Source organism: Leptomonas pyrrhocoris, assembly GCF_001293395.1.
Source record: "Leptomonas pyrrhocoris isolate H10 chromosome Unknown, whole genome shotgun sequence".
Classification (NCBI taxonomy): Eukaryota; Euglenozoa; class Kinetoplastea; order Trypanosomatida; family Trypanosomatidae; genus Leptomonas; species Leptomonas pyrrhocoris.
This window is the reverse complement of record NW_015438366.1, coordinates 633,955-660,928: the sequence shown is the minus strand read 5'-3', so window position 1 is coordinate 660,928 and position 26,974 is coordinate 633,955. Positions and strand designations below refer to the sequence as shown.

Genomic DNA, 26,974 nt, shown 5'->3' with positions numbered 1-26,974 from the left:
GTTGCATGTGTCTCCTCTTTTTCTTCGCACGGCTCCGCTACTTCGACCCTGTCTGAAGGAATCTTCGCTACGTGCCTTGTTTGTCCCAAACCCTCCGTCTCTGCCAAGTAACGAAGAGGCGGAGACTTGGTGGGACGCGTTATCGATATCACCTATACAATTTATTATTCTCCTTCTTTCAGTATTCCTTTTTGTGCTTTTGCAGAACTCGACGGGAGATGTTTCTGCGACGGCTGCCGTGTGGTCTGGCGACGGCCATTCACGCCCACGTCCCCGTCAGCACACACTCCAGCATCGTCAGAGCAGCGTCCTTCTCGTTGTGGACGCCGCGCCGCTGCGGTGCCACCGCGCCCGCCCCTCCCACCAGCAGCAGCAGCGGAAAGGGGAACTACTTCGCCTTCTTTTCCCTTGAGAAGCACCCAGAGGTTGACGTGGCTGCCCTGCAGAAACTGTATCACGATCTGCAGCGTCGCGTGCATCCTGATCAGCAGCAGGTCCAGCAACGAGAACAACAGGAGCAGCAGCGGCAGCAGCAGCAGCAACAGGCGAAGTCGCCCGCGCCGTGTGTGCCGGATGCCAACGCGCTGCAGAGCAGCGTCGACGTCTCGACATACGCGAACGCCGCATACGAAGCGCTGCGCAGCCCGTACAGCCGCTGCCGCTACCTCTCTCGCTTGGTGAAGGCACAGGAGGTAAAAGGTGCTGTGTTGTTGACTCCCGCCGAGGAGGAGGAGTTGATGATCGAGGATGACCGCCGCACGATGCAGGCGCGCGAGACGTGCCCGGACGCGCCGATGGACGAGGACTTTCTGATGGAGATGCTGACGATGAGTGAGCTCATCTTCGGCGGCGACGCCAAGGAGGAGGCGGTGCGGCGACAGTGGGCGGTGCTGCGGGCTGACCTGGAGGATCGCGCGGTGGGTTACTTCAAGGACGCCGTAAAGCACTGGAGCGCGGGCGATATGGCGCAGTTCCACCACACCGTGCAGGAGTGGACGTACGTGAACAACGCGCTGAACAACGTAAAGGAGCGGCTGCTGCAGTGTGCGTGATGGTACGGAAAAGGAGAAAACGAACTCCTCTGTGTGTGTTTTTTTAAGCGGATTCGGTTTGTTCTGTCCTCTCTTCGTTTCTTCTTTTCCTCCTCGCCGTTTTTTCTTAGTGTTAATATTATTCCATCAGCGTCCTTGGGTGGCGTGTGCGTGTGCGTGCGTGTGTGGTTTTCATGGAGAGGGATCCAATAGCCGACGGTTATACGCCCATTTGCTGTGCGAAGGGCGGCTCCCACGCTCTGCTTCTTTTTTTTTTTTTTTTTAGGTATTTATGGTGGTGGAGGTGATGGATGCTTTCCGTCGTCACGGTTGCGCTCTTACTCAGCACAAGCCCTTCCGAAGGGATAATGGAAAAGGAAAGGGCTCAGCCACGGCAGTCGATGTGGGGGTAGAAACGAACAGAGCCGATGCGGAAAACGGTGTAGTTGCGGTATCACTCTTCACGGATGCGCCACCAAGAAAAAGAAGGAACATAAACGATGTTTTTCCTCCATTGAACGAACCCTTCATCGAGGAGAGACAAAGAAACGGCCGAGTATATCTATGCGAGATAAAATGTCTCGTCTCTGATCTTGTATTATTAATATTCCGAGTCCTCCATGATGGGAAGGCAGACGACAACGCTGATGTGACCGTGTCGACAGCTCACTTCTTAAACCCAAACAAGTTTTCCTACAACTGCACTTTGCCTTTCTTCCCCCTCTCTTTCTCTCCTTTACTCTTCATTCGCATAAGAGGATCCCCTACCCTCTCGAAGTTGTTTTGCTCAGCTTTTGAACGCACACGCACGTCCTGTTCTCCGGTTCTCCTTCCGTTCACGTAGGCTTTTTCTTGCCTATTTCACGTGTGTGTCCCAAACCTTTTTCGCCTCTCTCGCCTCACACGCGGTGATCGACGCCGGAAAGCAACAGCAGTGGGCAAACACATTGTTATTATTACTACTTCTTGATATATAGGTACACAAGCGCCCCTGCTCTTTTCCTTTTCTTTCTGGTTTCTTTTTTTTTACTTAGCCTCAAACACTGGTGTGTTTTGCTTAGTTCATTTTTATTTTGCTGTCGTATATATTTCCTGAGTACGTGACGCCCCCGCTACACCGCCCGCGTCAACCTCAATTTTGTTTTGTCTTTTAGTAATTATTCTTCACTCCCTCTCTTTCTTTCATTCATTGAATTACGATTAGTGTGGGTATTCCTCTTCCACATCATTTCAAAGCTGCCACGATCGGCCTGAGCGTGTGTGCGTGTGTGTGTGTGTGAGAGAGAGAGAGCGAAGGAGAGCGTTCACCTCAGCATTCAACCGCAGTACATGTAAAACAGACATTGACGAGTTGGTCCGGTCGTCTCTTTATTTTCTTTGTTTTTTTTTCCTTTGGCTTTTTGATTGTTTGTTTTCCAGAGTGTACGTTTGCTCGTCTGTCCGCGTGCTTTCTTCCTCCTTCTTATATTATCTTTCAATACTTACTCGTGCACGTACGATTTTCTAAAGAGTAGCAACAAAAGGCACTTCTTCCTAAAAAAAAAACTGGGAAACAGTACTTGCTGGTACCTCCTCCTTTTCTTCTCTGATTGATTGTTTGTTTGTTTATCCATCTCCTTCCTCCTTCAGACTGCTGCTATAGACATAGAGAGATAGAGCGTACGACCGACAGTGGCCGCCGCAGCAGCGGGAGGGCAAACCTTTTGTTTTGCTCTTTTCCTCTTTTTTCATTTGCTGCCTTCGCTTACGGAGTCGTTCCCCCCCCCCCCCTCTATCCCGTTTCGTTCTCCGCTTTGTTGTCTCCTCTTGCATTGGCTTTTATAAATACTGTGGCACTGTATGCTGTTCTTTGTGTCCTTCTAATCATACATATATATATACTGCGCTTTTGTTAGTGCTGTTATTAGTTTCTTCGCAATAAGTGTTGTGTTGTGCGACCTTTTCCTTTTTTCTTTTTAACAGTGTTTCTTGTTATTCTTCTCTCTCTCTTGTTTGGTGCTTCGGTGTCATTTCTTTGGGGAGTTGTTGGCCGTGTGGAACCACACAACGGGCGCGCAATTCTGTGTTGTATTTCATATCTGTTCTTCGTCTACTTCTTGTTTTCTTCCTTGTTGTTGTTCCCCTGTTGCGCTCTCTTGTTTTTGTATATATATATATGTATAATACTGGTATTATTTTGTTGTTTGTCTGTGTTGAAGAGCCGCTTCGTGGAGGCGCGGCGTGTGAATCTGACTTCGTAACTTGAAGTGTTTGTAAGTCGTTCTTCTTCTTCTTTTAAGTATATATATTTATTCATTTTGTTGATTATAATATTTATATTTATATAGTTCTATTGTTAACGTAGTTTGTTCGTATTGCTGTGTTTGACGTACGCTCAGCGGTCCTCGTCTCACTTTGCCGAAGAGAAGTGTTCGTGTGGATCTGCTTGCCGTTTGCCGCCTTCTTTTGTTTCCCCAGGGGGAGTTTTCGCCCTCTGATTCTTCATTCAACCGTTTTCCTTCAGATCCTCCGCGAGGACGGTTTTCTCTTCTCTCTCTTTTCCCCTCTCGCATTCGATTTTTGGAGTGCGTGTTTTGTATTTCTCTGTCTTCTCTTACTCTTTCATCTTCCTCTCCACGTCGATGCAGAATCGGCCATCCCCATCGGCGGCGGCGCCGGTAAACGACACGCGGGCACACAGCACCCCGCAGCAGCCGAGTGTGTTTCTGCCTGCCGCCATCCCACGTGACGTGGACGGCAGAGGCGCCTCGACGCTGCCGCATCCCTTTCGTCGTCCGCCGTCTGAGCGGGTCAGTACCTCGCTGCCCCCCACTGCACAGTCGCAGATAATACTGCCAGCCGCTACCGCAGCTGCAGGGTTGGCACCGCACAGCCCCGCCATTCCCCGTGCTTCCTTTGGGGCGTCGCCCCGTCACTTATCGACCTCGATGCGCGGCACGTCTGCGGCGCAGCGCATGCAGTCCGCCAACTACTCCGCCCGCAAACCCAAAAGCGCCGCGGCGATCACGCGCAACAACGCCAACACCGTCTCTCCATCAGCGGGCCCCGTCTCGCGTCAACCGAGCTCCTCCCCGCCCCCCGCCTCGGCACCGTCTACCCCAGTCGACAGTCCGCTCTATTATGTGGTGGGCAACGCCGTGGTGAACCCGCTGTTGACGGTGTCGGCGTCGGTGCAGGGCCAACTTCGCGGTGTGACGACGCTGGCGTCGCTGCCGGATGCGATGCGGCGACCCGGGATTGGACCGCAGCTGCACAACACCCATACCACGTCGACGACGACCACTACCACCACAGCACAAACATCGACCCCCGCTGCTGCCGCACCGTTCGAAGGCCCAGAGGAAGACAGCGACGCGGTGGTGTACGTAGAAAGCATCCGCGACGGCCGCGCCACCGTCGGCGATAACGCCCCCTCCATGCAGCAGACGCGGGCCGGCTCACTCGTGACGCTGCGACAGCTCTACGGCACCACGGCCGATGACGTGATTGAGATGGCGCAGACAAACCCACGCACCGGGCTGCTCGAGCCACCGCGGATGCAGCACCACACCGCGCAGGAGCTGCTGCCCGAGCTGGCGAGCACCGCGGCCCAGCTGAAGGCGATGTCCAACGCTCGCCGCCGCATCGACTGGGACGTGAGCATCCCTACCGCGGCCACGCTGCCCCCGCCGGCCATCACCTTCACCGCCGCCAATGGTAACCCCGTCGTGACGCTGACATCCATCGTCTTCGCCGTCGACACGAGCACGCTCGTGATGCAGCGCGACTACGCCGCGGAGAAGGCGATGAACGCCACCGCCACTGCCGCCGCCAGCCGCGTCTCCATCCTCAGCGAGGCCGGTGGGTCAGTCACCATGGCGGCTACGCCGAGCGCCACGGCGACCACGGAGATACTGGCCAGTGCCAACAACACCGCCGCCGCTGCCACCCGCACGAACGGAACAAAGGCGTCTCTTTTGCAGGAGGAGGAGAAGGTCGGCCTCGACGTCAGCCGCGAGGACCGCATTGGCAGCAGCGGGCTGTTCCGTATCCGCCGCCTCGTCGGTCTCCGTCACGGCCTTGGTGAGATGGTCGGACTCGATCGCGTCCTCGAGTACGAGGTGGTCACGACGTCGCCGAAGCTGTTCCTTATGCAGCCCTGTATCGATGCCAGTTCGGGCGACCTGCTGATGGAGTTAAACACGTCCTTGCAGGGCACCGCCAAACTCGTTATCACTGGCGTCGACTGCTGCAGCGTGGATGACAAGACGGGGAGCGTGCAGAAGAGCAGCAACGTGCTCGCTTGCTACATCACGCTGCGGCACAATACCGCCGCTGCCACGGCGGCGGCGGCGCTGCGGAGCCGCAGCCTGGTGAACTCGTCCGTCGGCAACGCTTCTCAGTACACGTGCGTCCCCTCTGCCGCCACGCGATTGCCCAGGGCGGGTCCCAATAACCGCAACCTTACCAACAGCAACAGCGGCAACGCCAGGACGGACGGGGTGTTGACGGAGTCGAATAGCACGAGCCGCAACAACACCGCCAACGACTCCCCCGGCGGCTCCGACGGCTTTTCCCTCTCCCTCGCCCACTTCAGTCAGGAGTCTGGCGTCGCGGAGCGCTCGGTCACCGGCAACGGTTCTCTGCCCCGCGACGCCACCGGGGGTGGCGGTGCTGCTGCCGGCGGTGGTGCGAATGGCCGTCACAACCTCGACGTGCAGAGCGTGGTGGCCCGCAAGGCGGCCGCCCATACAGACTTGGGGGGCGTCAACGGCTCATCCGTCATCTCCGGGGCGTACTCTAGTGCACGGCGCAGCAGCAGCAACCAGTCAGGCGGTGCAAGCCGCCCTCATCGCAAGAGTGCGTCCACCAGAAAAGCGGGCGGGGAGGCGTCGGCCTCGCGCTACCTCTTCACCCTCACCAATCCGCACGACCTTCGCTACGCCCACTACACCGAGGCGGTTCGCCTCGCTCGGCTGCAGCAGTACGCGCGGCAGCACGATAAGGAGAGGCAGGAGGAGGTGCAGCAGCGGCGTTCGGCGCAGTCCCCGGCGGCTTTGAAGTCCGTTGGGAGTCCGAGCTTCACGAATGTTCATAATATCAACAACAGCAATAGCAACAATAATAACGGCTGCCTACGCCATCAGGTGTCGCTGCACAACGCCGTCAGCAACGATATCTGGTCCGACGAGGACGATAAGGACACGAGCAGAGAGCTGTCGGAGGAAAACCGCATCCATGCCCTGGAGTCCACGGCCACGACGGAGATCCCCACCGACGCCGCCGACAAGCAGCTTGTACACCACCAGTCGACGATGGATATTTCGGAGCTGGAGGAGGACTTCGACCAAAGCAAACCCCTTGCGATGCCCATCGTCACGGGTATGATGTCGCAGGAGTTGAACAACGGCAGCGGCAACGGCGGCGTCCAACGCCAACCATCGACCCAGCGCCTGCGCAGCGAGTCCTGCAACAGCATCGCCTCGATTGGCGGCGAGGACGGGCGTGACAGTGCGGTCGTGCGTGAGCTGCGCCGGTCGCGCCTTCCGAGCACGCTCTTCTGCATGAACACAATGCAGTCCCCGGTCAGCTACCTCCGCCTCACCGTGTGGCAGGACCGTCTACTGCTGCTCTTTACGGAGGACGACAAGGAGCTCTTGAGCAGCGACCAGCGTGCGCGCTTCAAGCGAGAGGCACGGCTGGAGCTGACGGAGGGCTCCTTGGTCGGTATGCTGAGCAGCACATTTGCGTGGAGCGCCAACCCAAGCAGCAGCATCGGCGGTCGCCGGCAGTCGATGCACGGCCGCCGCAGCTCCTCCGTTTTTAACCCTCGAAACATAAACTCCGTTGCGGGCGGCGGCGGCGTTAGTGTTGAAAGCGCGCCCAGCAACGTCGGCTTCTCAACCCTCGCCAACAAGAGCAGCGGCATGAGCGGGCCGACCAGCGGCAGCGGCAGCACCAGCGGGCTGGCAGGTTCCTCGGAGAAACAGTTTACGCTGATCCGCCGCCTCATCCTGTGCCTCGCGCTGGAGGAGGAGCGCAGTTCGGTGCAGCTCTACGCGGATGTGGTGCAGCTGTGCTCCCACCTTTGTCACAATGCCCTCCTCCAGACCATGACGCTGACACGCGGCACCCGTGACGGGTTGCAGCAGGCCGCTGCCGCCGTCCTCGGCTCCAGTCCCCCGGCGCCGTCCGCGAACGGCGGCAACGCGGCGAGCGCGCAGCCCCCCTGGGAGGGCAGCAGTACACTTTCGGCCTCTGACCGCGACTCCCTTCAGCTCTTGAGCGACACGTTGGCGCTGGCCCTGACGGTCTCGCTGCTCATCGGTGCCTACGGCAACGCTGTCGAGTACGCCGTGCAGCGTGTGCACGCCCTGTGTCTGTTGGAGGGCGACACGACGGCGGTCGTCAACTCTGCCCAACGGGACTTGGTGGAAGCCTACCTCTTCTACGGCGACTACGACACGGCGGTGACCATTGCCGAGGACGTCGTGATGCTGACGGAGCAGCTGTGCGCGGTGGCCCCCGACGCCTACGAGCTAGGGGAAGCGCAAGCCCTCTGCACGCTGGCCTGCGTCGGCGCAGGTCGTCGCGACCGCCTGGCCCACTACATCACGCGGCTGGAGGTGAAGGTGATGCCGCTGGACGATGGTTCGAGTGGTGCGTTGGCGGTCCCACTGCCTCTCCTGCAAGCGCAGCTGCGGCTGGTGCTGAGCTTCGCCAAGATGAACGTGGTCCGCGCCACTGCCGGGACGACCGCCAGCGACGTCGTGCCGCTGGTGCGCGAGGCGGTGCGTCTGCTGCGCGGTGACGGGGACCTGCAAGAGATGGAACCGAGCTTCTCGACGGTGTTCCCGAGTCAGGCGCGGCCCATGACGACCTTGGAGTCGAGCAACACGAACATTCCCCTTTCGATGTGCGGATGGGTCCCCAGTGGGGTGAACGGCGGCAGCACGGCGGGGTCACAGCCGACGAACCACGTCGCCGCCGACGGCGACGACAGCGACGCGGCCGTGCAGAAGATGATGGCGGCGCAGAAGCGGCTGCGATGGAATCTGCTCTCGTTTGCCGGTGCGCTGCTCGTGGAGAGTGAAGAGGCAGAGGAAGGGATTGAAGTGATGGAGAGCACTGTGAAGGAGCTCGTGCTGGGGCAGCACCGCTACATCGAGCGCACCCACCGCGCCTCCATGGCGGCGATGTTGTGGGTCGGCCTTGTCCTGTCGAAGGCCTGGGCACAGCCCACCTCGAAGGAGGACTTCGTCCCTATGCTGAAGGAGGTCACGAACCGCGTCGTGCGCATTAAAGGCCCGTTGCACCCCCTCGCGGCGGCGGCGAACATGCAGTACGTGAACGTTGCGCACTACTCGCTGGGCAACCGTCAGGCGTTCAGCGTGGCAGCGCGCAGCCTCTCCGTGCTGGAGAGCGCCGTCAGCCCCCAGTCGCACTACCTTCTCATGGCGCACTACGTGTTTGGGTCGATGGCGGAGTCGCAGCAGCGGTGGCGGCCCGCTTTGGAGCATCTTAGCGCGGCCTACGCCATCGCACAGGCCAACCACCTCAGTGAGCTGGACCTGCTGGACTTCGACTCCCGCTTCCTCGGTGCGCTGCTCAGCTGCCCGCCGACGGCCATCGTGGACGTGGACACGACGGCACTGCGCGGCCACGTCGAGCGACGGCTCTCGAAGGTGCAGCAGTCCGCGGGGCTTCACAGTGAGGCGCTCGTGGAGCCGCTGTGGAACATGGCGGAGGTGCACTACATGTTTAAGCAGACTGCGAGCGCGGTAGAGTGCCTGCAGAAGGCGGAGCGGCTGTTAGACCGGCGCGGGGTCCTGCTCGCCTTCGCGGATCTGCTACGGCCAGCGGACCTGCTGCGTTTCGAGCAGCACGAAACGGCCGCGGCAGAGTCCACGAGCACTCTCCAGCTCCTCCAGCAGCGCGACGCCGTCGTCCAGAGCTCTTTTGACTCCGTCCACCAAGCCTTGCGTTTGGCCACCTCGCTGTACATGATTGGTGCCGTGCTCGAGTCGCAGGCCCGCACCACCGAAGCGCAGCGGAAGTATGAACAGTGCATCGCCATCTTCGAAGCCCTGCACCTCGACAGCGACACCCTGTCCGCCGCCCGTGTCATGATGACCCTCGGAAAGCTGCTGTACACCACAGCACAGTGCAGCGACGCTCTTGTCTGGGCCCGAAAGGCAGAGTTGCTGTTGCACGTGCACTACCGCAAGCAATGGCCGCTCGAGCTAGCGGGTGCGGAGAAGCTGGTGGCCGTAGTTGAACGGCGTTTGTGCGAGGACGAGGGCACCTACGTGGTGCAGAGTGATGTGCCGGCGCAAGACAGACTCCCTCGACTCCTGTGAGTGGTGTGGTGTGGTGTGGGTGAGTGTTTATGAGTCTAACCACGTGTAAGTTGTTATCTCTTCAGTTGCGCCGTTTTGTTGTTTGCTTTTCTTGATGTTTCTCTCTCGAGGGTGGCTTCGACGATGTTGTGTGTTCGTGTTCTATTATCGTGTGCTACGTTGCTCTCTGCCGTGATAGATCCTTCCTACCTGTCTTGATTGTTTTCTCTAGCCCGTGTTCTCTCAGTGCCTTTTTTTTTTTGAAAGCTACTTCGCTGTCTGTTTGTTTATCTCCTCTCTGTTCTCTTTTTCTTCTTCCTGCGAAGGGCGGAAATCGTTAGGCTCTGCTTTTGCTTCCATCAGCGCTCAAAGAATTCATGATGTAACGATGTATAGAGATACCTCTCGCATGTACAGCACAACTCCCGGTATCGCCACTCACCGTAGCAAGGTGGGGGTGCACGTTGATTTTTGCTGTTGTTGTTTTGAGCCTTTTCTCCTGGTGCGTATTGAGAAACTCAACGGGAGGCTCAAACCGAAAAATGGATAATTCTTTTACTATTATTATTGAAATTGTGGTTTTAACAGCAAGAAATGAAGACACGACGCCTCTGCTTTCCTGCTGGGGCTTCAGTAGTTCTCGAACTCCCGTCTTCTGCCTGTTTACGTTGCGGGGGGGGGGGGTTCAAGCACACTTCACACCCTTCTTTCTGCCTGTGCGTGTGTGCGTGCGGGTGTGTGACGGACACGCCGGTGAATTCTAACATTCTTTTTCCTGTAAGTGTTGTTGTTGCTGTTCGGTTTATTCTCAACGTTTCATCGATGCCGACGCTGCCGGTTTCCCGAGTTCGTCGACGGGGCCACACTCCGTGTCAAACCCGTTACGTGGGCAACGGCCGTTCTGCGTGCTTTGTTTTTGTTTTTTGTTGACTTTCTCATTTCTTGCTATTTTCTTTCTCCGTTGTTGTCGCCTGTTTTTCCTGAACTCTTCTTCGCTGACGCGCGTGGACGAGATGCGTCAGCCGGCGTGGGTGTGTTTTGTGTATATACATATATATTATGTTAGTTTTGAAGGATAATACGGAACTGTGATAGCAGTGGGGTCTTCTTTATTCGCCTGTTGAGGTCGGAGAGTTCGCCGTGTTACCTTCTGCCTCGCCTTCCCGCGCAACCACAAGGTACACACGTCGGAGCCGCTTTTAATCACGGAGCTGGTGTCACGATGTTGGGGTCGCCCTTCTCTTTAAAGAAGGAGGTGAGCGATATATACTTGATATGCAATGGCGCGTGCTCAGTTGCCCAGGATTAATTTGGGAGGAGGTCACGTCGCACCGTGAGAAGGTGTTGTTTACTGCTGCTACTACTCTTGCCGTACATCCATGTCGCAACCTCTGTTTCTTTTACACTCCCGTTTGCTTCTTCTCAGACACGCTTTTTTTTTTCTTCTAGATCTGTTAGACGGCGTCCCCCTTTGCAGTGGTGAAAAGCCGTCCCTCTCTCACACACACACACACTAGCAGGTGTTACCACAGGACGTAGAACACAGACGTACAAACTTAGATCGCATTGGAATACACATACACCTGCATCGCTTTCCATCCCTCAGCACATCGATTAAAATAGGAAAAGAGGAAGGGGGGGGGGGGAATGACGCAAACAGCGCACGCCATCTCACTCTCCGGCTCCGTGGCCACCGTCACCGAGTACGTGGGCTTCGCCATCAACAACATCCTCTACCAGCGCGGCGTCTACCCGCCGGAGGACTTCCAACAGGTGAAGAAGTACGGCCTCGGCCTAATGATCTCCACTGATGGGGAGCTCAACGCCTACCTTTCGGAGCTGTTGCAGCAAATATCGCTGTGGATCACACACGGCTCGTGTCGCCGTCTCGTGTTGCTCATCACCGACGTCGCCACGGAGCGCGCGCTGGAGCGGTGGGAGATAAACATCGAGGCGGAGCCAAACGCAACGACTGCAGCAGCCGCAGCCGGTGCGCGGCGGCGACGTCCGGTAAAGTCGGAGGATGACGTGCGGCGGGAGATTCAAGCCGTCATGCGGCAGATCACCGCGTGTGTGTCTTTCCTGCCGGTGATTCCCGTGCCGTGTGCGTTTGACCTGCTCGTGTACACGTCGACGGATGCCCAGGTGCCGTCCACCGCGTGGGAGCCGAGTGATCCGCAGGTGATGAAGGGAGGCACGGAGGTGAAGCTGCGCTCCTTTACAACGACAATACACCACGTAGACACCAACATCGTGTACCGCGAGTAAGACGTGTAGAAGTGAGAATGGAAAGCAAAAAAAGAAAAAGATGATAGGCGCGAGTAGTTGTACTTGGGCGCACGTGTTGAAGAGAGCGGCGTCTCCACAGAAGAGAAGCGTCAGTTTCTGGCACTTGTGTGGGTGTGAAAATTGTGGGTGGTCGTCCTCAACTCCGCCGCGTTCGTTCGTTTTTTTTTTCCTTTTTGTCTCATTGGCGTATTCTTCCCTCCTCCGGTTTTTCTGTGTGTGTGTGTGTGGATTCTGGTTCGCCAGCTGACACCGTTATGCATTAGAATTCGTCTCTCTTGCTGCCCTGATGGCGTTGCTCTCTCCCTCTCCCTCTCTCTCAGCTCCACTGTTTCAATACAGACCGATACACCGTTGCTTGTCTCTCCCGTCACGGCGGGGGGCCCATCGAAGCTGAACGAAGGCATTTGTTAGAAGCGCAGCAGATACTGTTGTTGTTCGAACAGTCTGCCACGACGTTCCCTTTTTTTTTTGTTCTCCTCTTCTCCTTTGGTTGCGTGGAAGGTGTTTGTCTGCTTTGGCTCCCCTTTGCTTCCGCAGCTCCGTACATGCACCACTCCCTCTTCAGCGCCTCTCTTACTGTTGATGCACGCTCCCTGCCGTCGGCGCGTGCGGATACTCGGCGATATCCAATGTATCTCCCCTCCCGTCTCTCTTGCCCTCCCTACTGTCCCTCACTCGAACACACTTAAACTGAGTTAAAAGGAGAAAACACTTCAAGCGCGGAATACGCAGCTGCAGGGAGCTGAAGTGCTGCTGCTGCTGACTGCCTTCGTCGCCACTGCACATTACGAGAAAAGAACGGGAAAAAAGCAATGCCGCCAAAAGGAGGGTCCGGCGCGGCGGGTACGAAGACATCCAAGAAGAACGCAAAGCCCGTCTTCGATCCATTCGAGCGCGTATGCAACTTTACTCTCATCCCTCTACAAAACCCAGGAACAGCCGCAGGAGGAGGAGCTTCGGCGAAGTCCCCCGTCGCATCAGCAGCCATGCCGCCAGCCCCCACCTCCGCCGGTGGAGACGACGACAGCGGCAACGGTGACAACGGTAAAGTCGGCGAGTTCACCACGAGTGAGATATCCTTCACCCCACCTCTGCCGCGCACGGAGGTGGCGATCACTCTCAAATTCCGTGTCACCGTCTCGCTGATGGAGGGGGACGTCGTCTACGTGCACCTCCCTAAGTTCAACGGCCCGCCGGCGCAGCAATTCGGTCTGCAAAGCGTGTCGTCCACCGTCGACGTCCGCAACGGCGGCGAGGGCATCAACACGGCAACGTACTTCCGAGGCTTCTGGTCGGGCACCACCGCTAAAGTCACCTCCGCGGTGCATCAGGTGCTGTTCAAGCGCGGCAAGAAGGGCGGCGCCCCACCAAAGCAGGTCTTGTTGCTGCAGTGCCTCAGAGATGTTCCCGCGAACGCCCTTCTCATCTTCAACGTTCCGCGTGCCCTCGGTATCGTCTCGCCGGACAAGCTGCCGGCGAACAGCTCCAGGCTGAAGATAGAGGGCCCTCATATTTACCTGGCGGACAATCATCGCATCCTCAAGCAGATCATTCTCGCCTCGTCGGAGATTCGAAAGCAGACGGTGGTGGAGGAGCTCGCCGTGTACGAGCACTGCATCGCGCAGGTGATACGCGACGGTGGGCTGCAGATCGACGACCGACAGCTCAGTGAGCAGCTCTCGGTCGAGGAGACCGATCAGCTCTGGCAGGCCGCGCAGTACCGCCGCCGCTACCCGGTGCCGATGGCGTGGACGGTGGTGCAGGAGATCTCCATGGCCTACGAGGCCGCCGGCGGCTTCGTGAAGCGCATCGTCCAGAACGCAATCAACTGCATCAAAAATTTCGACCCCCTGGCGGTGCATCGCGAGGTGGCGCGGAACTGGGGGGTGAAGCCGGCGGCGGTGGTGATGCTGGACGATTTCTTGAGCGTGCAGTGGGTGGGGCTCTACCCCGGCCTCCCCCGCGCCTCCCTCTTCGCGGCCTGTCTGCTGACCATGGAGCCGGAGGATGTCGGCAGGGCGTTTCTGGGTGTCGCGCCGCTGCCATCTCGCTCTATCGCAGAGGACCTGATGAGCGCGTTTCGAATGCGGGCCAGCCTGGACGCTGCCGGCGGTGCGGACGACGCTTCCCGGCCTCTGACGTCCACAAACACCAACGACGGTAGCGGAGAGGGAGACGACCCGGCAGAGACGGCCGCCTTCCTGGACGAAATACTGCAGAAGGACGGGTCAGGCGATCGGTGCGGCGCCACGCTGGACAAGTGGGCCGCCCTCATAACGGCGCTGCTGCCTGCCTCCTTCATCGTGGATAGCGCCTTCGCCACAGCGGAGAACGGCCACGGTGGGTATGAAAACCACAACGGCAACGCAGTGGAGGGCGAGGGCCACGGATCGTCGAAGGGCGGCGGCCCGCGTGTGGACTCCGCACGGACGGGCGACCAGGACGGATCGACGTTCTCGTCCAACGACGCACGTGCCGGTCATCGTCACAGCAGCGGTGCAGCCATGGCGAGGGGCGGCGGCGGCGGGGCCGTCGCGACCCTTCGCCCGCCACCGACGCTCTACCTCGGCTACCGCGACGTCCCGATGGAGGCGCAGCGCTCCTTACGAGAGCTGAAGCGGGGGGACTGGTTTGTGCTGCCTTTTCTGGCCCTGGCGCGGCAGTCGCTGCCCTACGCCGCGGTGACGCCGTCCAGCCTGGCCGCCGCCAGTCCACAAGGCAGAAGGGAGGAGGCGGTTTTGCGCGCGGGCCAAGTTGAGGCCGACGACAACGCCGACGACGACGACGGGGCGGCGGTGGCGGTGATTCCGGACAACGCCGTGGTGGTCGAACTGCACCACGTCGTCGAGGCGCTGGAGCTGGCGGACGTGTCTTTCTCGCCCTATAACCGGGCCTGGCTGCTGCCTCTCGCCACGTCGTGCCGCGTCGTTACGGTGGAGGAGGACCAGCACGAGGTGCTGCACATCGTGGTGGACATGGAGGGGAGTCTCGTGGGTCAGCTCAACGACAGCGACCTGCCGCAGAGCGATCGAAGCGTGGCGACGGTGATTCTGAGCAAGTACCTGGCCAAGGCGGAGCAGACGGATTTTTACGTCTCGTCGTGTAGTCTGCTGACTGCCCTCTGCGCGCGACACAGCGAGCGGCGTCGCCTGCACCCACCGACGCTGATACGCGCGCAGTACTTATCCCACTACAACGCCGCCATGCGAGCCTCGATGGCGAAGTACAACGTGGAGGCAACGGAGCGGGTGGAGTGGCAGGTGCGCACCCACGACGCTCAGCTGCTCGACGAGGGGGTGGTGAAGCCGGCGGTGTGGGAGCCCATTCAGCGGAAGTACATGGTCACGGTAGAGCAATTCTTCCTTGGTTACTCACGCACGGTGCAGAAGCTGGAGGAGGGCACCTTGTCCGTGGATCTAGAGACGTATACGATAGACTACGGCGGCAAAGGGCCGCGTTCGCTGCGGCGGGTGGTGGAGAAGGTGTACGTGACGCACGAGGCAGTGCCAGCGGAGACGTCGGCCATTTTGGAGACGCGTGAGGAGCAGTACACGAAGCAGCTCTTGACGCTGGACAACAAGCTCGGTATCAGCCCCAATCCGGCGACGACGAACACCGGCAAGAGCGAATCGGCAAAGCGAGGTGGCACGGTAGCTGGCACGAAGAGGAAGAAGAGTTGAGCGAGTGACGTTGGAGTGTTGTTGTCGTTGTTGTTGATTTCGTTTTCAATGTATTCGAGGTGGCTGGCGGCGTTGCGGTCGCACCGTTTGTTTCTGCGTGATCTTCTCTTTCTTCTCCTTTACCGATGTAATATACATGTACGGAGGTCTCTCTCCCCATTTTCGAACCCTTCTACATACTTCTCCTACAGTCTTAACCTCAACGCAGGTAATCCGCACGCGAAGCGACAAGGCTCTTTTTAGGCGGCCGTCCACGTCGCTGAAGAGGAAAGAAAAGAGAACAGAAATAACGATGCTGCGTGTAATCGGCCGCGTCATTTCTTCGAGCAAGCGACGCGGGAGCGCCACACGCGTCTAGCTCGTGGGGTACCATGTTTCGAGCCCACTCACGCCCGTCGCTACAGCGGCAATCGTGCATCTCTCCTCTGTCACACGTTGCGTATTCGACGGAAGGAAACACACCAACTCTCTCTCCGCCGCCTCTTCTTTGGTTTTTCCCTTTCTTTCCAGCCGCCGGGGTGCGCCATAACTGGGAACTACTCCGCGTGTGTGCTCACCGTGACGCCCGCACTGCGCTCCCAAATACGTCTCCTTCCTTCTCCAGCACATCATATCGGCACCGGTTCTTTTTCTTGTCCGTCACGAACGAAGCGTGTGTTTTGTCTAGCGTCCTTGATACGGATGCTTCGGTGTTTGCACCGTGTCGTGCCGGGTGTCGCGTCAACGGCGGTGGCGGCCGCTGCCCGTTGCACTTCGCACCCGCATCTCCTCCTGCAGCAGCGCGGCGTCTTTGCGGATAAAGTGCGCGCCGGCATGGTCCTGCGTGTGGACAAGAAGGTATTCCGTGTGGTGGCCAACACGCGCTCGCAGAAGGGCCAAAACGCTGCCTCCTTCAACATCAAGCTGACGGAGGTCGGCACTGCGCGGAAGAAGGAGGTGACGGCGGGGCAGGGTCACGACTTCTCCGAGGTGCGGGCAGAGCGCATCCGCCTGCTCTTTAGCGGCTTCGACGACGACGACTTCGCGTGCTTCGTCTTTCCTGAGCACAGCCCTGATGCGGGCAAGGAAATCAACATCCCGGCCGACTCACTGCCGGAGGTGCAGCAAAAGTTTCTCGCGTGCGGGATGCCGACGGATGTGCTTCACATTATCCCCGATGAGGACGTGCAAGACGACAAGGAGGTGTGGACGGAAATCACAATGCCGAGCAGCTACGTGTACACGGTGGAGAAGCTGACGTTGAAGGGGCTGTACAAGATGGCCTCCTTCGTGGAGTGCGACGGCACGGTGAGCGTGAATGATCAGATTCAGCTGGGTGACAAGGTCAAGCTTGTCATCAAGCCCGACGGCACTGTGTCGTTTGGTGGCCGTGCCAGCGCGTAAGGCTGTGAAGGTGGGTCGAAGGCATGTTTTGGTGCTCGTCGCTGCAGTGAAAGGCGAAAGGCGAGGATACATAAATGTGTGTGTGCTTGTGCTTGCGTTATTGTTCTGTTGTTTGTCCACATCATCCGCATCATCACCGCCAACGGTTGCAAGTAAGCGGGAGCAGGACAAGGAGAACCTGAAGTTTTTATTGTTGTTGTTTCGTTCTATCCTTCCTTCCTGAATGGAAAGCGACGGTGATGCATGTTTACTCCTCACAGACAATCCAGCCCAAGAGAGAAGGGAGGGGGGGGGGAGGGGGAGAAGGGGGGTAGAGAAGTCCTATCCTTCGGCCGTTTTGCCCGTTGAACGGTACAAACACAACAGAAAGCTGAAGTTGAACAGCGTAAACAGCTGAAGCGGCGGGCGTCATGGCGACTCGCTCCCCTCTCGCTCTCTCACTTTTCTCTGTGAGCCCCTTTCTCTCGTTGCCTTTCCCCCCTCTTCTCTTTCTCGATCTTTCGGCATGGATCTCACTGCGCCGTGAAACAGGGAGATCCTCGTGCGCACACCACAGCAGCGCAGTGTCAGGTTGCCGCCGCTCGATTGGCCCTTCAGACGTACGAGGCAAAACACATACACATACTCCGACATCAAAACTAAATTCCTCACTTGTAGCTCAGAGGCATTGGTCTCTCTCTCTCTCTTTTCTACAAGCATGAACGCTACCGCGACGAATGCTGCGGCCGCACAGCAGCCAGCATCCAAGGCGCAGGAGCAGATCACGCACCTCCCGCGTTACTTCCCCACGGCGTGTCCGCAATGCGCCGCGCAGACCGACGCCTTCTTTCAGTGCTTTGAGAAGCACGCGGTGATGATGAATGAACACGACGTGGTGACGGCGCATAACTCGCTGCAACACTGTCAGCCAGAGTTGCGGGCGTACATGACGTGTATGGAGAAGTACATTGCCAATAAGGATCGACCGTGGTGGAAGTTCTGGTGAGGGGAAAGGGGGAAGACGAGACGGATATGCTGATGTTGTTATATAAATATATATCGTTTCTCACTTGCTGGCGATCAAAGAAGGGTCTTTCTCTCCTTTCGCGTTTTCCTCATTTCTGTTCAGCCCATGAGAAATTGGCGGACAAGCTCGAATGTATGAATCATTAAACGTGCAACCTCCTCGGGGATTACGGTTCGGTTGCGTCTTCACGTCTTTACACGAAATCCTTTTTATGACAGTTTGTGAGGCCGACAGTGAGGCAGCGAGGTCGTCGCGACGATTACGTGCATGTGCGCACTATGTCATCCTCTCCCCCTCCCCCTTTTTTTTCTGATCCTCGCACTACCTTTCCTGTATGAACTCTTGCTAAATACATACACATGTTCTGCTTCATTTTCAGCCTGAAGGAAGAGAAAGATCGAGTACACGTCGTTGCATCCGAGCGGGTGCGCGTGTTTGTGTCTGCGAGTCGCTCGTGCCTCTCTCTCACCCATAGACTCGTCTTTTCCTTATTTCCCCCTCCCCTGTCCTCGCGTATTTACGCGACCGTGTCGCCCACCCCCGTTAGCACGCATGTACGCCCGCTACCGCACCCGTTCTCGGTTTTACAAGCGGCCAGAGAAGGCGCTCAGGGCTTACAATGTTAGCCCCAACCTTCTCCGCCGCCCCAAGGTGAAGAACGGCCTGCTGAAGGGCATCTACACAGATCAGCAGGTCGACCTGCGCGATCGCGAGCGGCTGGAGATGCTGGAGGCGATCCGCCACCCGAAAGAACGCGACTTCTACCAGGATCACACCTACCACAACCAGTGGATCGCGCGCGACTTGGAGAAGCACCAAAAGGGCCAAATTGCATCCCGCTACCCCTTCTTCGCGCCCAACTACGAAATCAAGCCGTGGCTGTGGTACCCCGGCGACATCGTGGAGGTGACCTCCGGCGAGGGCGTCGGCCAGCGCGGGTCGATCATCGCCGTGGTGAAGTACAAGAACGAAATTCTCGTGCAGAACATCAACGTGCAGGACGTCGTGATCCCGGCGAGTGAGACGCGGCCGGAGCAGGTGGTGCAGCGCGAGCACCCCATCAGCGTCCACCGCGTGCGCCACATCGACCCGTCAACGAACGAGCTGTGCCACCTGGAGATGGTGAAGGTGCGCAACAAGGAGACGGGTGAGCTGGAGGAGCGTCGCATCTCTCTTGAGAGCGGAGCGCTGCTGCCGGTTCCCCCACCGGAGGAAACCGTCGAAGGTGGTGACCCGTTGAAGGACACGGCGATCCAAGACGCCGACGAAGACACGTACGACCGCGCAAAGGAGCTCGCGCTGCTCGTGGAGCGGCGGCTGCACGCGATGGAAGAATACTTTGTGAGCACACTGAAGGAGTCGCATGAGTTCCACGAGGACCTGCGTCAGCGCAACGCGGAGGATATGCAGCGCTTCCAGAAGGGCGTTGTCGTGCGAGCCACGGAGAAGTTGGCGGCGGTGACGCTTGACGAGGAACCGCAGCAGCAGCAGCCATCACAGGATGCGCCAGTGACGGATACCATCACCGCGGAGAACGTCATCGCGGAGGTGCTGAAGGCGGAGGAAGCGCTGCACAGTAGCACCGCGGGCCTGCCGGGGTGGTGGCAGACGATGCTCGATTCATACGTGAACGTGTTGGAGGAGGAGGCGGCCGAGCAGGAGGCGGAGGCAGAGGAGCAGGGGCGTACAGCAGCGGCGGACCGCCGGGCCGAGACGCTCATGGCGGACGCCGCGGCGGATGCGGATCGAGCTTCCGGTGCCGCGTCGTTGAAGGCGGAGGAGGATGAGGGAGACGTGGGGGTGGAGGATGAGGAGGAGGATGGTGCGTTGGATGACGAGGTAGACGGAGCGACGGAGCGAGGCGCGGCTAGGCCGTCCGCCGCGTAAGAGCCAAAAGCGGTGAAAGAAGGTCAGGCTGTCCTTTTGGCCTGTGCAGTTGATGTCTGCTGCTCATGCTGAAGGAGTATCCCTGGGCGTGTGTATCGTTCTTGATGTCATCGTTGAGTCGTGGTGGGGATGCAAGACAGTCGATGTTCGGTGAGACGACACCTTTCTTTGTGTGGTGTGTGTGTGTATGTGTGTGTGTTGACGCTGATGGTGATCTCGTTTGTTGTTACACGTTTACCTTTCTTCTTCTGTCAACTAACAGAGTCCACATTCAATGAACCCCAAATATATATATAGTAATAGTAAGGGAGCAATTTGGGTGACGAAGGAGCGCTGCGCTTTCCTCGCATCTCAAGCACAGAGGAATATGCGTGGTTTTGCAGGCACGTTGATCGCGTGTGAAGAGCTTTCTTTTTTTAACGGGGCGGCATGGACCGCGTGTGTGTGGAGACTCTGCAAGAAGTGTTGGGCCTGCCTGCTCCGCCCCTTCACGACCCCCCCCCCCCCGAACCACGGCGCCCCCCTACTACGCTTCTCTATTTCCCCGGTCTATTTTTTGTCCTGCACCTTTCCTCGTTCTTTTGGAAGTTTTTTCTCCACCGCTTTCGCAAGCCGCTGCTAATCCCTTTGCTTCTTTCCTTGTTGTTGCTGAACGCTGCGTGGGCCGCGTATACACCAATACGCCTACAAAGCCTTCACGTTTACCCGATCGCAGAGAGCCAGGAATCGCTGTTAGTACCGCCCCCACCGCACTCGATATACCCCTCTCCCCTCTTCCTTTCCTGGTGCTGCGCAAGCACCACCTTCATTCATAACGTAGCTTATATATATATATATATATTGTTGGCGCAAGCGCGGTAGCGCGCTGCAGTGTTCTTGCCTCTCCGCGCCTATCTCATCCCACCTCGGCGCAGACCGATTCGCAAGCAACTTCCATCACCTGGCCTTTTCCGCAGTACCCCGTTTTTTTTTTAATTATATCGTCTCTCTCCTTTCTCTTCCTTTTCCCCCTTCGCACGTCGGTGTTCTTGTGCTTGTTATTTGGCTTTCTCCGTTTTATGAAGCGTGTCCGCACTGCCTTCCCCCCCCCCCTTCACTGCCCTCTCACTCCTCCCTCTGCTCTGTCATCATACGACAATCTCTTTTCCTTGTTTCTTGTCTTGTTTTGAACTGTTGAGGTACACGATATCTCAACGACACCGACAAAGATGAAGTGCGTGCCACCGCAAGCCCAGCGACCCGCACCAGCGTCTTTGTCGCCAGCCGATGTGGAAACGAAGCTCAGCGAGTCGCAGCGACCCCCCTCCCAATCCGATGAAAGGGCGATTGTCAACAGTCCCACCTGTGCAACCTCTGGCGCACCCTTCACCGCCACGACGCCCCACGTAGTCAGCGAGGCCCCTGCCCGCAGTGGTGGACCGCGCAGCTGCAGCACCACCAGCCGCACCAGCCAGGCGAGCTCACAGGTCAGTGAGCCACCCCTCACCCACGCCCGCCCCCCCGCCTCGCCCGATGAGGTGGACGAGCAGCTGGAGCGCATCCTCTACGCAGCGAACCAGCTGCGGCAGCTGCAGCGGCGTGGGCGTTACATCGCCGCCCGCGAGGTGCGCAGTCTGCGCCGGGCCTTCCTCTTCGCGGTAGGGGCGGAGCAGCTGTACCGCCAAGCGGTGCAGGCGGAGGCGGACGGGGCGCGGGCAGCGTCGTCGACTCCCACGACGCCGGCGTTCCGCTGCAAAAGAAAAACTCACGCGCAGCGCAGCACAAGAAAGTCGCGTACAGCTGATGCGGCGGGGACGCCGGCGATGTCCGCGAGCGCGGGTGCGACCTCGCACGGCGAGGAGGAAGGCAAGGAGAACGCCATGAGTGTCGTCGACACGGGCACTCCAATGTCGCGCGACGCAACGGCCCCGATCCTGCTCGTACAAGCGGACCCTTCTGCGGCTGGAACGATGTCGCCATCCGCGCCGGATCGAAAGGCCGGGGAACACATCATGGAGTACAGTCCAAAGGCGGCGGCGGCGGATCACGTGCTGACGGCGCTGGAGCAGTACGTGGGAGTGACACCGACGTCCTCTTCGTTTGACGTGAACGGTGTACAGTTCTCGTGGCGCAGCGTCTTCCACACCCCTGGTAAGCGCCGCCTGCAGTCCCTCGTCATGTCGATTTTCATATTCTTCACCGGCATCCCCATCTGCCTCGCCATCTCTTTTCTGCTGCTGCTGTCCCGCTACACCGCCCCGCTCATGATTGCCTACACCATCTGGACTTTCACCTTCGGTCGGCCCAGTCACCCCCATCCAAAACGCGAGCAATTCACCCGCTTCTTCTTGTGGCGCTACTACCGCGACTACTTCCCGATCCGCCTTGTCGTACCGAAGGCGGTGCGGCGCAAGGTGGATAAGACACGCAACTACTTCTTCGTCTACCACCCCCACGGCATCCACACCTTCGGCGCCCTCCTCAACTTTGGGCTAGACACAAATGATTTGTGGGACTTGCTGCCCGGCATCACGGTGCACCTGCAGACCCTCAAGGCGAACCTCTTTGTTCCCTTTTGGCGGCACCTGACGATCTGGATGGGCTGCGGCGATGCCAGCGCGGCGTGCATCCGCAAGACCCTCCGCTCCGGCCCCGGTCAGAGCATTATGCTGGTGGTTGGGGGGGCGGAGGAGTCTCTCATGGCCAAGCCGAACGCCAACGACCTTCTCCTGCTAAAGCGCAAAGGCTTCATTAAGATCGCGATGCAGGAGGGCACCCCGCTCGTGCCCGTCTACGGCTTTGGTGAGAACAACGTCTACAACGTGGCGAACTGCGCTAACGATCCGGGGGTGCAGCGCCTCACGGGGCTCACCAAGCGTTACCTTGGATTCACCATCCCCTTCGTGCGGGGTCGCGGTTTCTTTAACTTCAGCTACGGTATTTTGCCGCACCGCCGTCCCATCGTCGTGGTGATGGGGGAACCGATCGAGGTGCCGCACATTGCGAAGCCCACCGCGCAGGACCTGGACAAGTGGCAAGCGAAGTACATTGAGGGCCTGCAGAAGCTGTACGACGAGCACCGCGGTATCTACGACCTCGAATCGACGGGACTTCGCATCATGCGATAAAGCGGAGGGGGAGGAGAGAAAGCAAGCAAGCTATGCGTCCTGCAACGATAATGTTTATCTTTGGCGCTTCAACTCGCTGTCGTGAAAGGCCATCGGGACTTTCCGTGTTTCTCTCTTGCTCGTTGTTGAGTCTGTACTGTGTTTACACGCGCACTTTTCTTCTCCCTCATCCTCACCCGCAAGCGTGGCGATGCGGATATTCGGATTTAGCTATAAAGCTGGCCAAAAGGAAAAAAAAATATGTCTCGGTAATGAAACTAGCTTCCCATGAAGATGGGGAAGATGACTTCTCCCCGAAAAGGAAAATTGTTGTCTGGCTCTCACATAACAGGGTTGTGAAGGAGAAGCAAACGCCATACACAGCGTCGCCGCTCTTCGCCCTCGAAGGACCTACGATGCGCAGACCATTTAAATGCAGCCGCTGAAGAAAAACAGGCAGACACGGCGGCGGGATCTGCATGAACTATTTTTTTTATCGTTTATTTGACTTAGCGCGTGTTGCTAACGAAGCTGCCGCTTACGCATGCCGCCTTTTTTTTTTAATCGGTTATTGCGAAGGTCCATTATCTCTCGCGTCGTCAACTTCATCAAAAGGAGAAAAAAGGTCTTGATGTCGACCGTGAAGTGCAACGGATAACGGTGTCTCCGCAGCTTTGCTATTGCCTTGGCGACGATCCAGGCTCGTTGTCGTCTTCTCTCGCAAGCAAGAAAAAAGGCAGTTCCTTTCTCCTGCTCAAAGGAGATGGATATGTTGCTGCCGCTGTTTTCCACCTGCTCCACCACTCACTCCCCTCTCCGTCTTCCCCCATCTTCCTCCGCTGCCTATATATACTTCACTCCGTTGAAGTAGATTGTACGACGTCGTATCACCATTGCACGCAGCACCAGTCGACGAAACAGAAAAAAAAAGGGAGATAAAATGGTTCTCTTTTCCACCTACCGCAGCAAGCGCATCGTCGCCAAGGGATTTCTCAATGGCCCGGTCATGCAGGCCCGTGCCCTCACTGACTACTATTTCCAGCGTGCGTGGAGCAGCTGCGCGCAGTGGGTTGTACCCGGTGAGATGCGCTTCTGGGCGGCCGGCATCCCGACCATCTACTTCTACCACCGCTGGCACGAGGACCACTCCCTCGCCGTCGACGGCTTGGAGAAGGCGTTGATCATGCGCTGGGGCGGCACGCTGGAGGAGGTGCGCAAGCTCTCCCCACAAGACCAGCTTCGCATTAAGGCCTTCGCGGACCTAGAGAAGCTCTACTCCGCCTATGGCCCCAAGGACACCGTTATTCAGCCCGCAGGTGACCTGTTGCCGGGGAAGGACTTCTACCACAAGCACAACCAGCACGGTCACCACTAACGGACGGGGAGAGGGGCAGAGAGAGAATAGCGACAAACCTAGGGATAACTATGTATTTTGTAAAAGCAATTCTTATAGGACTCGATCGGAGAGCGAGAAGATTTCGAGGAGGAAGTGCATGTGTTTGTGTGAGACGGTGTCAGGTATTGACGCCGTGTGCGGCAAGGAAGGAGAGGACAAGAAGAAAAAGAAGAAGAAGTGTCCAGACATCGTCGCTCTCTATCCAAGCGCATTTCAACACACACACGTCCACACGCACTTTGCTTTGTCTTCTTTTCCTTCTCTTTTGATGCTGATGACTCATCGCAAGATGCGTGTGCGCGTGTGGCGCCCTCCCTTTTTTTCTCCTTCCCTTTTCGTTGATCATCGTTGCTTTACTTTTTAGTATTCTACACAGTCATAAGAAGGGAAAACCGGCAATTTGAAGCATCTCCTTGTGTCTTTCGTGTTTTTCCTGAACGAAAAAAGAAAGAAGGGGGAAGACATGTGTGCCGTCAGTAACGCACACGTTTCTCTTCGGCGACATGGCAACGCATACCGGCGCTCGCCTTCTCATTCAACTGCTCTGGTATGGTGGGGTTGTTGTTGTTGTTTTCTGGATGGGCAAATGCTGCCGCTGCTGCTGTCGTCGATGCGGGCTTCTTTCACGTGGTGAAAATGAGAGGCTTCTCACGCGCAGACGTGAAGGCGGTACCGAAGTCGCCTGTACGACGCCCTTTCTCCCTCCTCTCTATCACGCTCCGAAGCTCCACACTGTGCTCTTCCTCCCTTCCTCCTTCTGCGCTCTTTATCCGGCTTTTCTCTCTCGTCTTTAATGCGATCTTTGGTGCCGTGTTGCGCGAAGTTCACCTGCCCGGATTCGGCAAGTTCGCTCCTCCAGTTTTCGCGTTTCATCCCTTTTCATTCTCCCTACCCTCTACCTCGCACACAGCTCTGTGGCCATGGCTTCTGAGATTGTCGTTCAGCTGACGCCCTACCCGGCCTCCTTCATCGTCGAGCACGCCAAGCGCAAGCGCTTCGCCGCCGGCTACATCATCGGCACCCGAACTGCCGAAGAAATCGTCATCACCGACTTCATCCCGCTGACCCACAAGGACACGGAGGTTCCGAACACGCGGGCGTACCGCGAGGAGCTGCACCGCCGCCGTGCCGCCAAGCGCCGCTTCACCAAGCAGGATCCGATAGGTTGGTATACCGCCGGTCAGGCGGACGAGCAGCTCTCGCCCGAGGACTACCAGCGCTGGTGCAATGCGCCGTCTATCATCTTTCAGAACCGAAACTGCCTGCATCTGCACTGCGAGATGCCGTACGACGAAGCAGCGGTGCCGGAGATTCTGTGGACCGCCTCCATCATCTCCGAGGACCCGGAGGACCACACCCTCAAGTACTCGAACCACAAAGTGGTCGTCGCTCCGTTGAATAGCCTCTCGTCGGACGTCATGATCAACCACATTACGTCCATCGCTCTCTACAACGGCGGCCACCCCTACCCTCGTAGCAAGCTGCTGAACATCGACGAGGTCGCCTACCTGGCCAGCCTCGACAACAAAACCTCCACCGACGCCGTCAACGACGAACAAAGGAAGCTGCAAAAGGCGGTGACCGCCGCGGAGCAAATCGTCACCGGCGGCAGCGGCGGCTCGCGGGAGGCGCAGGAGATGATAGCAGCCGTCGAGAGCTTCCGTGCGATCCGCGAGGAGGCGCTGCAGCGCCAGCGGGACCAGACTGGTCGTGTTGACTTCAACTCGCAGCAGTTCAAGGACGCGCTGACGATCAAGTGTGCGGCGACGATACTGCGCAAGGAGCTGACGACGATCGAGATGCTGTCCACCATGTACGCCGAGGACAAGGAGCGGCGTCCGAACGGCGAGGGTGGTGAGGAGGGCGCTGCGAAGGACTCGCAGCAGCAGCAGCAGCAGCAGCAGCAACAGGCCGCCGCTCCGCAGAAGCAGTAAAGGAGCTCCGCACTCGTTCTTGACGCACGCCGGCTGAGCACAAGAAGAGCGGCGGCGTGGACACAGTTGCGTTAGGGCAAGGTGCAGGGGTGGCGTTTCTTTGTTTGTTTTACTTTCTACCGTCCGCGTGACTGTAAATGGCGGAGAGGCACGTCGTGATGGTCGATCGCTGGCGCGACATTGGACGTCTCCTACCACTGATATTTGTTTTTTTTTAATTCTTCTTATTGAAATGGATGCGCTAAGTAACTCTGTTTTTGTTGACGTGTATGTGTGTGTGTGTGGGTGGGTGTGTGGGTGTGTGCTGTGGGTTTCCTTTCTAAGCGATTTGAGCACGTAAGAGAAGGAAGAAGGACCTGCCAATGAACGGCGATGTGTGGTGGGTGGGACACCTCGCTAGGCGTGTTTGTTCTCTCGCATCCTTTTGCGTGGTTTACCGCACGTGTGTTGCCCGTCGTGACTGTTGCTTCTTCCGTTTTTTCCCCTTTTAGGTGGGTGGGGTATGTTTGTGATCTCTCCTTCAGAGGCCGTTTGGCAGCTGACTTGTCTTCCTCTCTGTGCGTGCGGTGGTGCGCCTGTTCTGTCCGAGATCTCTACTAATTATTGATAAGAGCTTAACCAAATATACGTATATCAAAGGAAAAGAAAAGCATGTGTCCGCTGACTCTCAGCCAACGCTTGTGTATGAGGGGGAACATGTACACCTGTGAAAAAGAGTGCTGACAACTTGTTGATGTTTGCGGTGAGGAACAAATGCGAGGTAGGATCCGGCAACAGCACAGGTATTTCTTTACTTTCGGGGGCTTGTTCTGCAAACAGATATTGTAGGTGCAAATGCCCCTCTTGCCCACAGGGGTCTTGTCGTCATCGCTGTCAGCCACCTCAGTAGCTCACCTTGCGTATCTCACGCGCTGTTCACACAGAGACACCCCCACGAAGCCTTTCGAACCTCGCAACCTTCAAA

At 57.8% G+C, this 26,974-nt stretch overlaps 10 protein-coding genes across 17 annotated transcripts; all 10 read left to right on the top strand.

The window, feature by feature from the left end:
• Positions 1–57: 57 nt before the first annotated feature.
• ABB37_05447 (putative mitochondrial chaperone protein DNAj) lies at positions 58–1,052 on the top strand (the record flags this gene model as incomplete). Its single annotated transcript, XM_015803461.1, has 1 exon — positions 58–1,052. The coding sequence occupies exon 1, from the start codon at positions 219–221 to the stop codon at positions 1,050–1,052; it is 834 nt and encodes a 277-aa protein (XP_015658103.1). The 5' UTR covers positions 58–218.
• Positions 1,053–3,958: 2,906 nt separating this feature from the next.
• ABB37_05446 (hypothetical protein) lies at positions 3,959–9,370 on the top strand (the record flags this gene model as incomplete). The annotated part of the gene is made up of 1 exon (XM_015803460.1): positions 3,959–9,370. The coding sequence occupies one exon, from the start codon at positions 3,959–3,961 to the stop codon at positions 9,368–9,370; it is 5,412 nt and encodes a 1,803-aa protein (XP_015658102.1).
• Positions 9,371–10,774: 1,404 nt separating this feature from the next.
• ABB37_05445 (putative rev7 putativemitotic spindle checkpoint component) lies at positions 10,775–11,617 on the top strand (the record flags this gene model as incomplete). The annotated part of the gene is made up of 1 exon (XM_015803459.1): positions 10,775–11,617. The coding sequence occupies exon 1, from the start codon at positions 10,997–10,999 to the stop codon at positions 11,615–11,617; it is 621 nt and encodes a 206-aa protein (XP_015658101.1). The 5' UTR covers positions 10,775–10,996.
• A 722-nt stretch (positions 11,618–12,339) lies between these two features.
• On the top strand, positions 12,340–15,318 carry ABB37_05444 (hypothetical protein; the record flags this gene model as incomplete). 2 transcript variants are annotated; one of them, XM_015803458.1, is made up of 1 exon in its annotated part: positions 12,340–15,318. In XM_015803458.1, the coding sequence occupies exon 1, from the start codon at positions 12,625–12,627 to the stop codon at positions 15,316–15,318; it is 2,694 nt and encodes an 897-aa protein (XP_015658100.1). In that variant the 5' UTR covers positions 12,340–12,624. The 2 variants fall into 2 exon arrangements, with proteins under 2 accessions (XP_015658100.1, XP_015658099.1); XM_015803457.1 differs by having other exon boundaries at positions 12,343–15,318.
• Positions 15,319–15,827: 509 nt separating this feature from the next.
• ABB37_05443 (putative mitochondrial hypothetical protein) lies at positions 15,828–16,701 on the top strand (the record flags this gene model as incomplete). 2 transcript variants are annotated; one of them, XM_015803456.1, is made up of 1 exon in its annotated part: positions 15,828–16,701. In XM_015803456.1, the coding sequence occupies exon 1, from the start codon at positions 16,000–16,002 to the stop codon at positions 16,699–16,701; it is 702 nt and encodes a 233-aa protein (XP_015658098.1). In that variant the 5' UTR covers positions 15,828–15,999. The 2 variants fall into 2 exon arrangements, with proteins under 2 accessions (XP_015658098.1, XP_015658097.1); XM_015803455.1 differs by having other exon boundaries at positions 15,922–16,701.
• Positions 16,702–17,154: 453 nt separating this feature from the next.
• Positions 17,155–17,686, top strand: ABB37_05442 (putative mitochondrial hypothetical protein; the record flags this gene model as incomplete). Of its 3 annotated transcripts, none has more annotated exons than XM_015803454.1 (1): positions 17,155–17,686. In XM_015803454.1, exon 1 carries the CDS (start codon positions 17,399–17,401, stop codon positions 17,684–17,686), a length of 288 nt encoding a protein of 95 aa, XP_015658096.1. In that variant the 5' UTR covers positions 17,155–17,398. The 3 variants fall into 3 exon arrangements, with proteins under 3 accessions (XP_015658096.1, XP_015658095.1, XP_015658094.1); XM_015803453.1 differs by having other exon boundaries at positions 17,232–17,686; XM_015803452.1 differs by having other exon boundaries at positions 17,298–17,686.
• A 399-nt stretch (positions 17,687–18,085) lies between these two features.
• On the top strand, positions 18,086–19,594 carry ABB37_05441 (putative mitochondrial hypothetical protein; the record flags this gene model as incomplete). The annotated part of the gene is made up of 1 exon (XM_015803451.1): positions 18,086–19,594. The coding sequence occupies exon 1, from the start codon at positions 18,260–18,262 to the stop codon at positions 19,592–19,594; it is 1,335 nt and encodes a 444-aa protein (XP_015658093.1). The 5' UTR covers positions 18,086–18,259.
• A 584-nt stretch (positions 19,595–20,178) lies between these two features.
• Positions 20,179–22,701, top strand: ABB37_05440 (hypothetical protein; the record flags this gene model as incomplete). 2 transcript variants are annotated; one of them, XM_015803450.1, is made up of 1 exon in its annotated part: positions 20,179–22,701. In XM_015803450.1, exon 1 carries the CDS (start codon positions 20,803–20,805, stop codon positions 22,699–22,701), a length of 1,899 nt encoding a protein of 632 aa, XP_015658092.1. In that variant the 5' UTR covers positions 20,179–20,802. The 2 variants fall into 2 exon arrangements, with proteins under 2 accessions (XP_015658092.1, XP_015658091.1); XM_015803449.1 differs by having other exon boundaries at positions 20,182–22,701.
• Positions 22,702–23,547: 846 nt separating this feature from the next.
• Positions 23,548–24,055, top strand: ABB37_05439 (putative mitochondrial hypothetical protein; the record flags this gene model as incomplete). 3 transcript variants are annotated; one of them, XM_015803448.1, is made up of 1 exon in its annotated part: positions 23,548–24,055. In XM_015803448.1, the coding sequence occupies exon 1, from the start codon at positions 23,621–23,623 to the stop codon at positions 24,053–24,055; it is 435 nt and encodes a 144-aa protein (XP_015658090.1). In that variant the 5' UTR covers positions 23,548–23,620. The 3 variants fall into 3 exon arrangements, with proteins under 3 accessions (XP_015658090.1, XP_015658089.1, XP_015658088.1); XM_015803447.1 differs by having other exon boundaries at positions 23,551–24,055; XM_015803446.1 differs by having other exon boundaries at positions 23,598–24,055.
• An 843-nt stretch (positions 24,056–24,898) lies between these two features.
• Positions 24,899–26,010, top strand: ABB37_05438 (hypothetical protein; the record flags this gene model as incomplete). The annotated part of the gene is made up of 1 exon (XM_015803445.1): positions 24,899–26,010. The coding sequence occupies exon 1, from the start codon at positions 24,997–24,999 to the stop codon at positions 26,008–26,010; it is 1,014 nt and encodes a 337-aa protein (XP_015658087.1). The 5' UTR covers positions 24,899–24,996.
• Between the last annotated feature and the right edge of the window lie 964 nt (positions 26,011–26,974).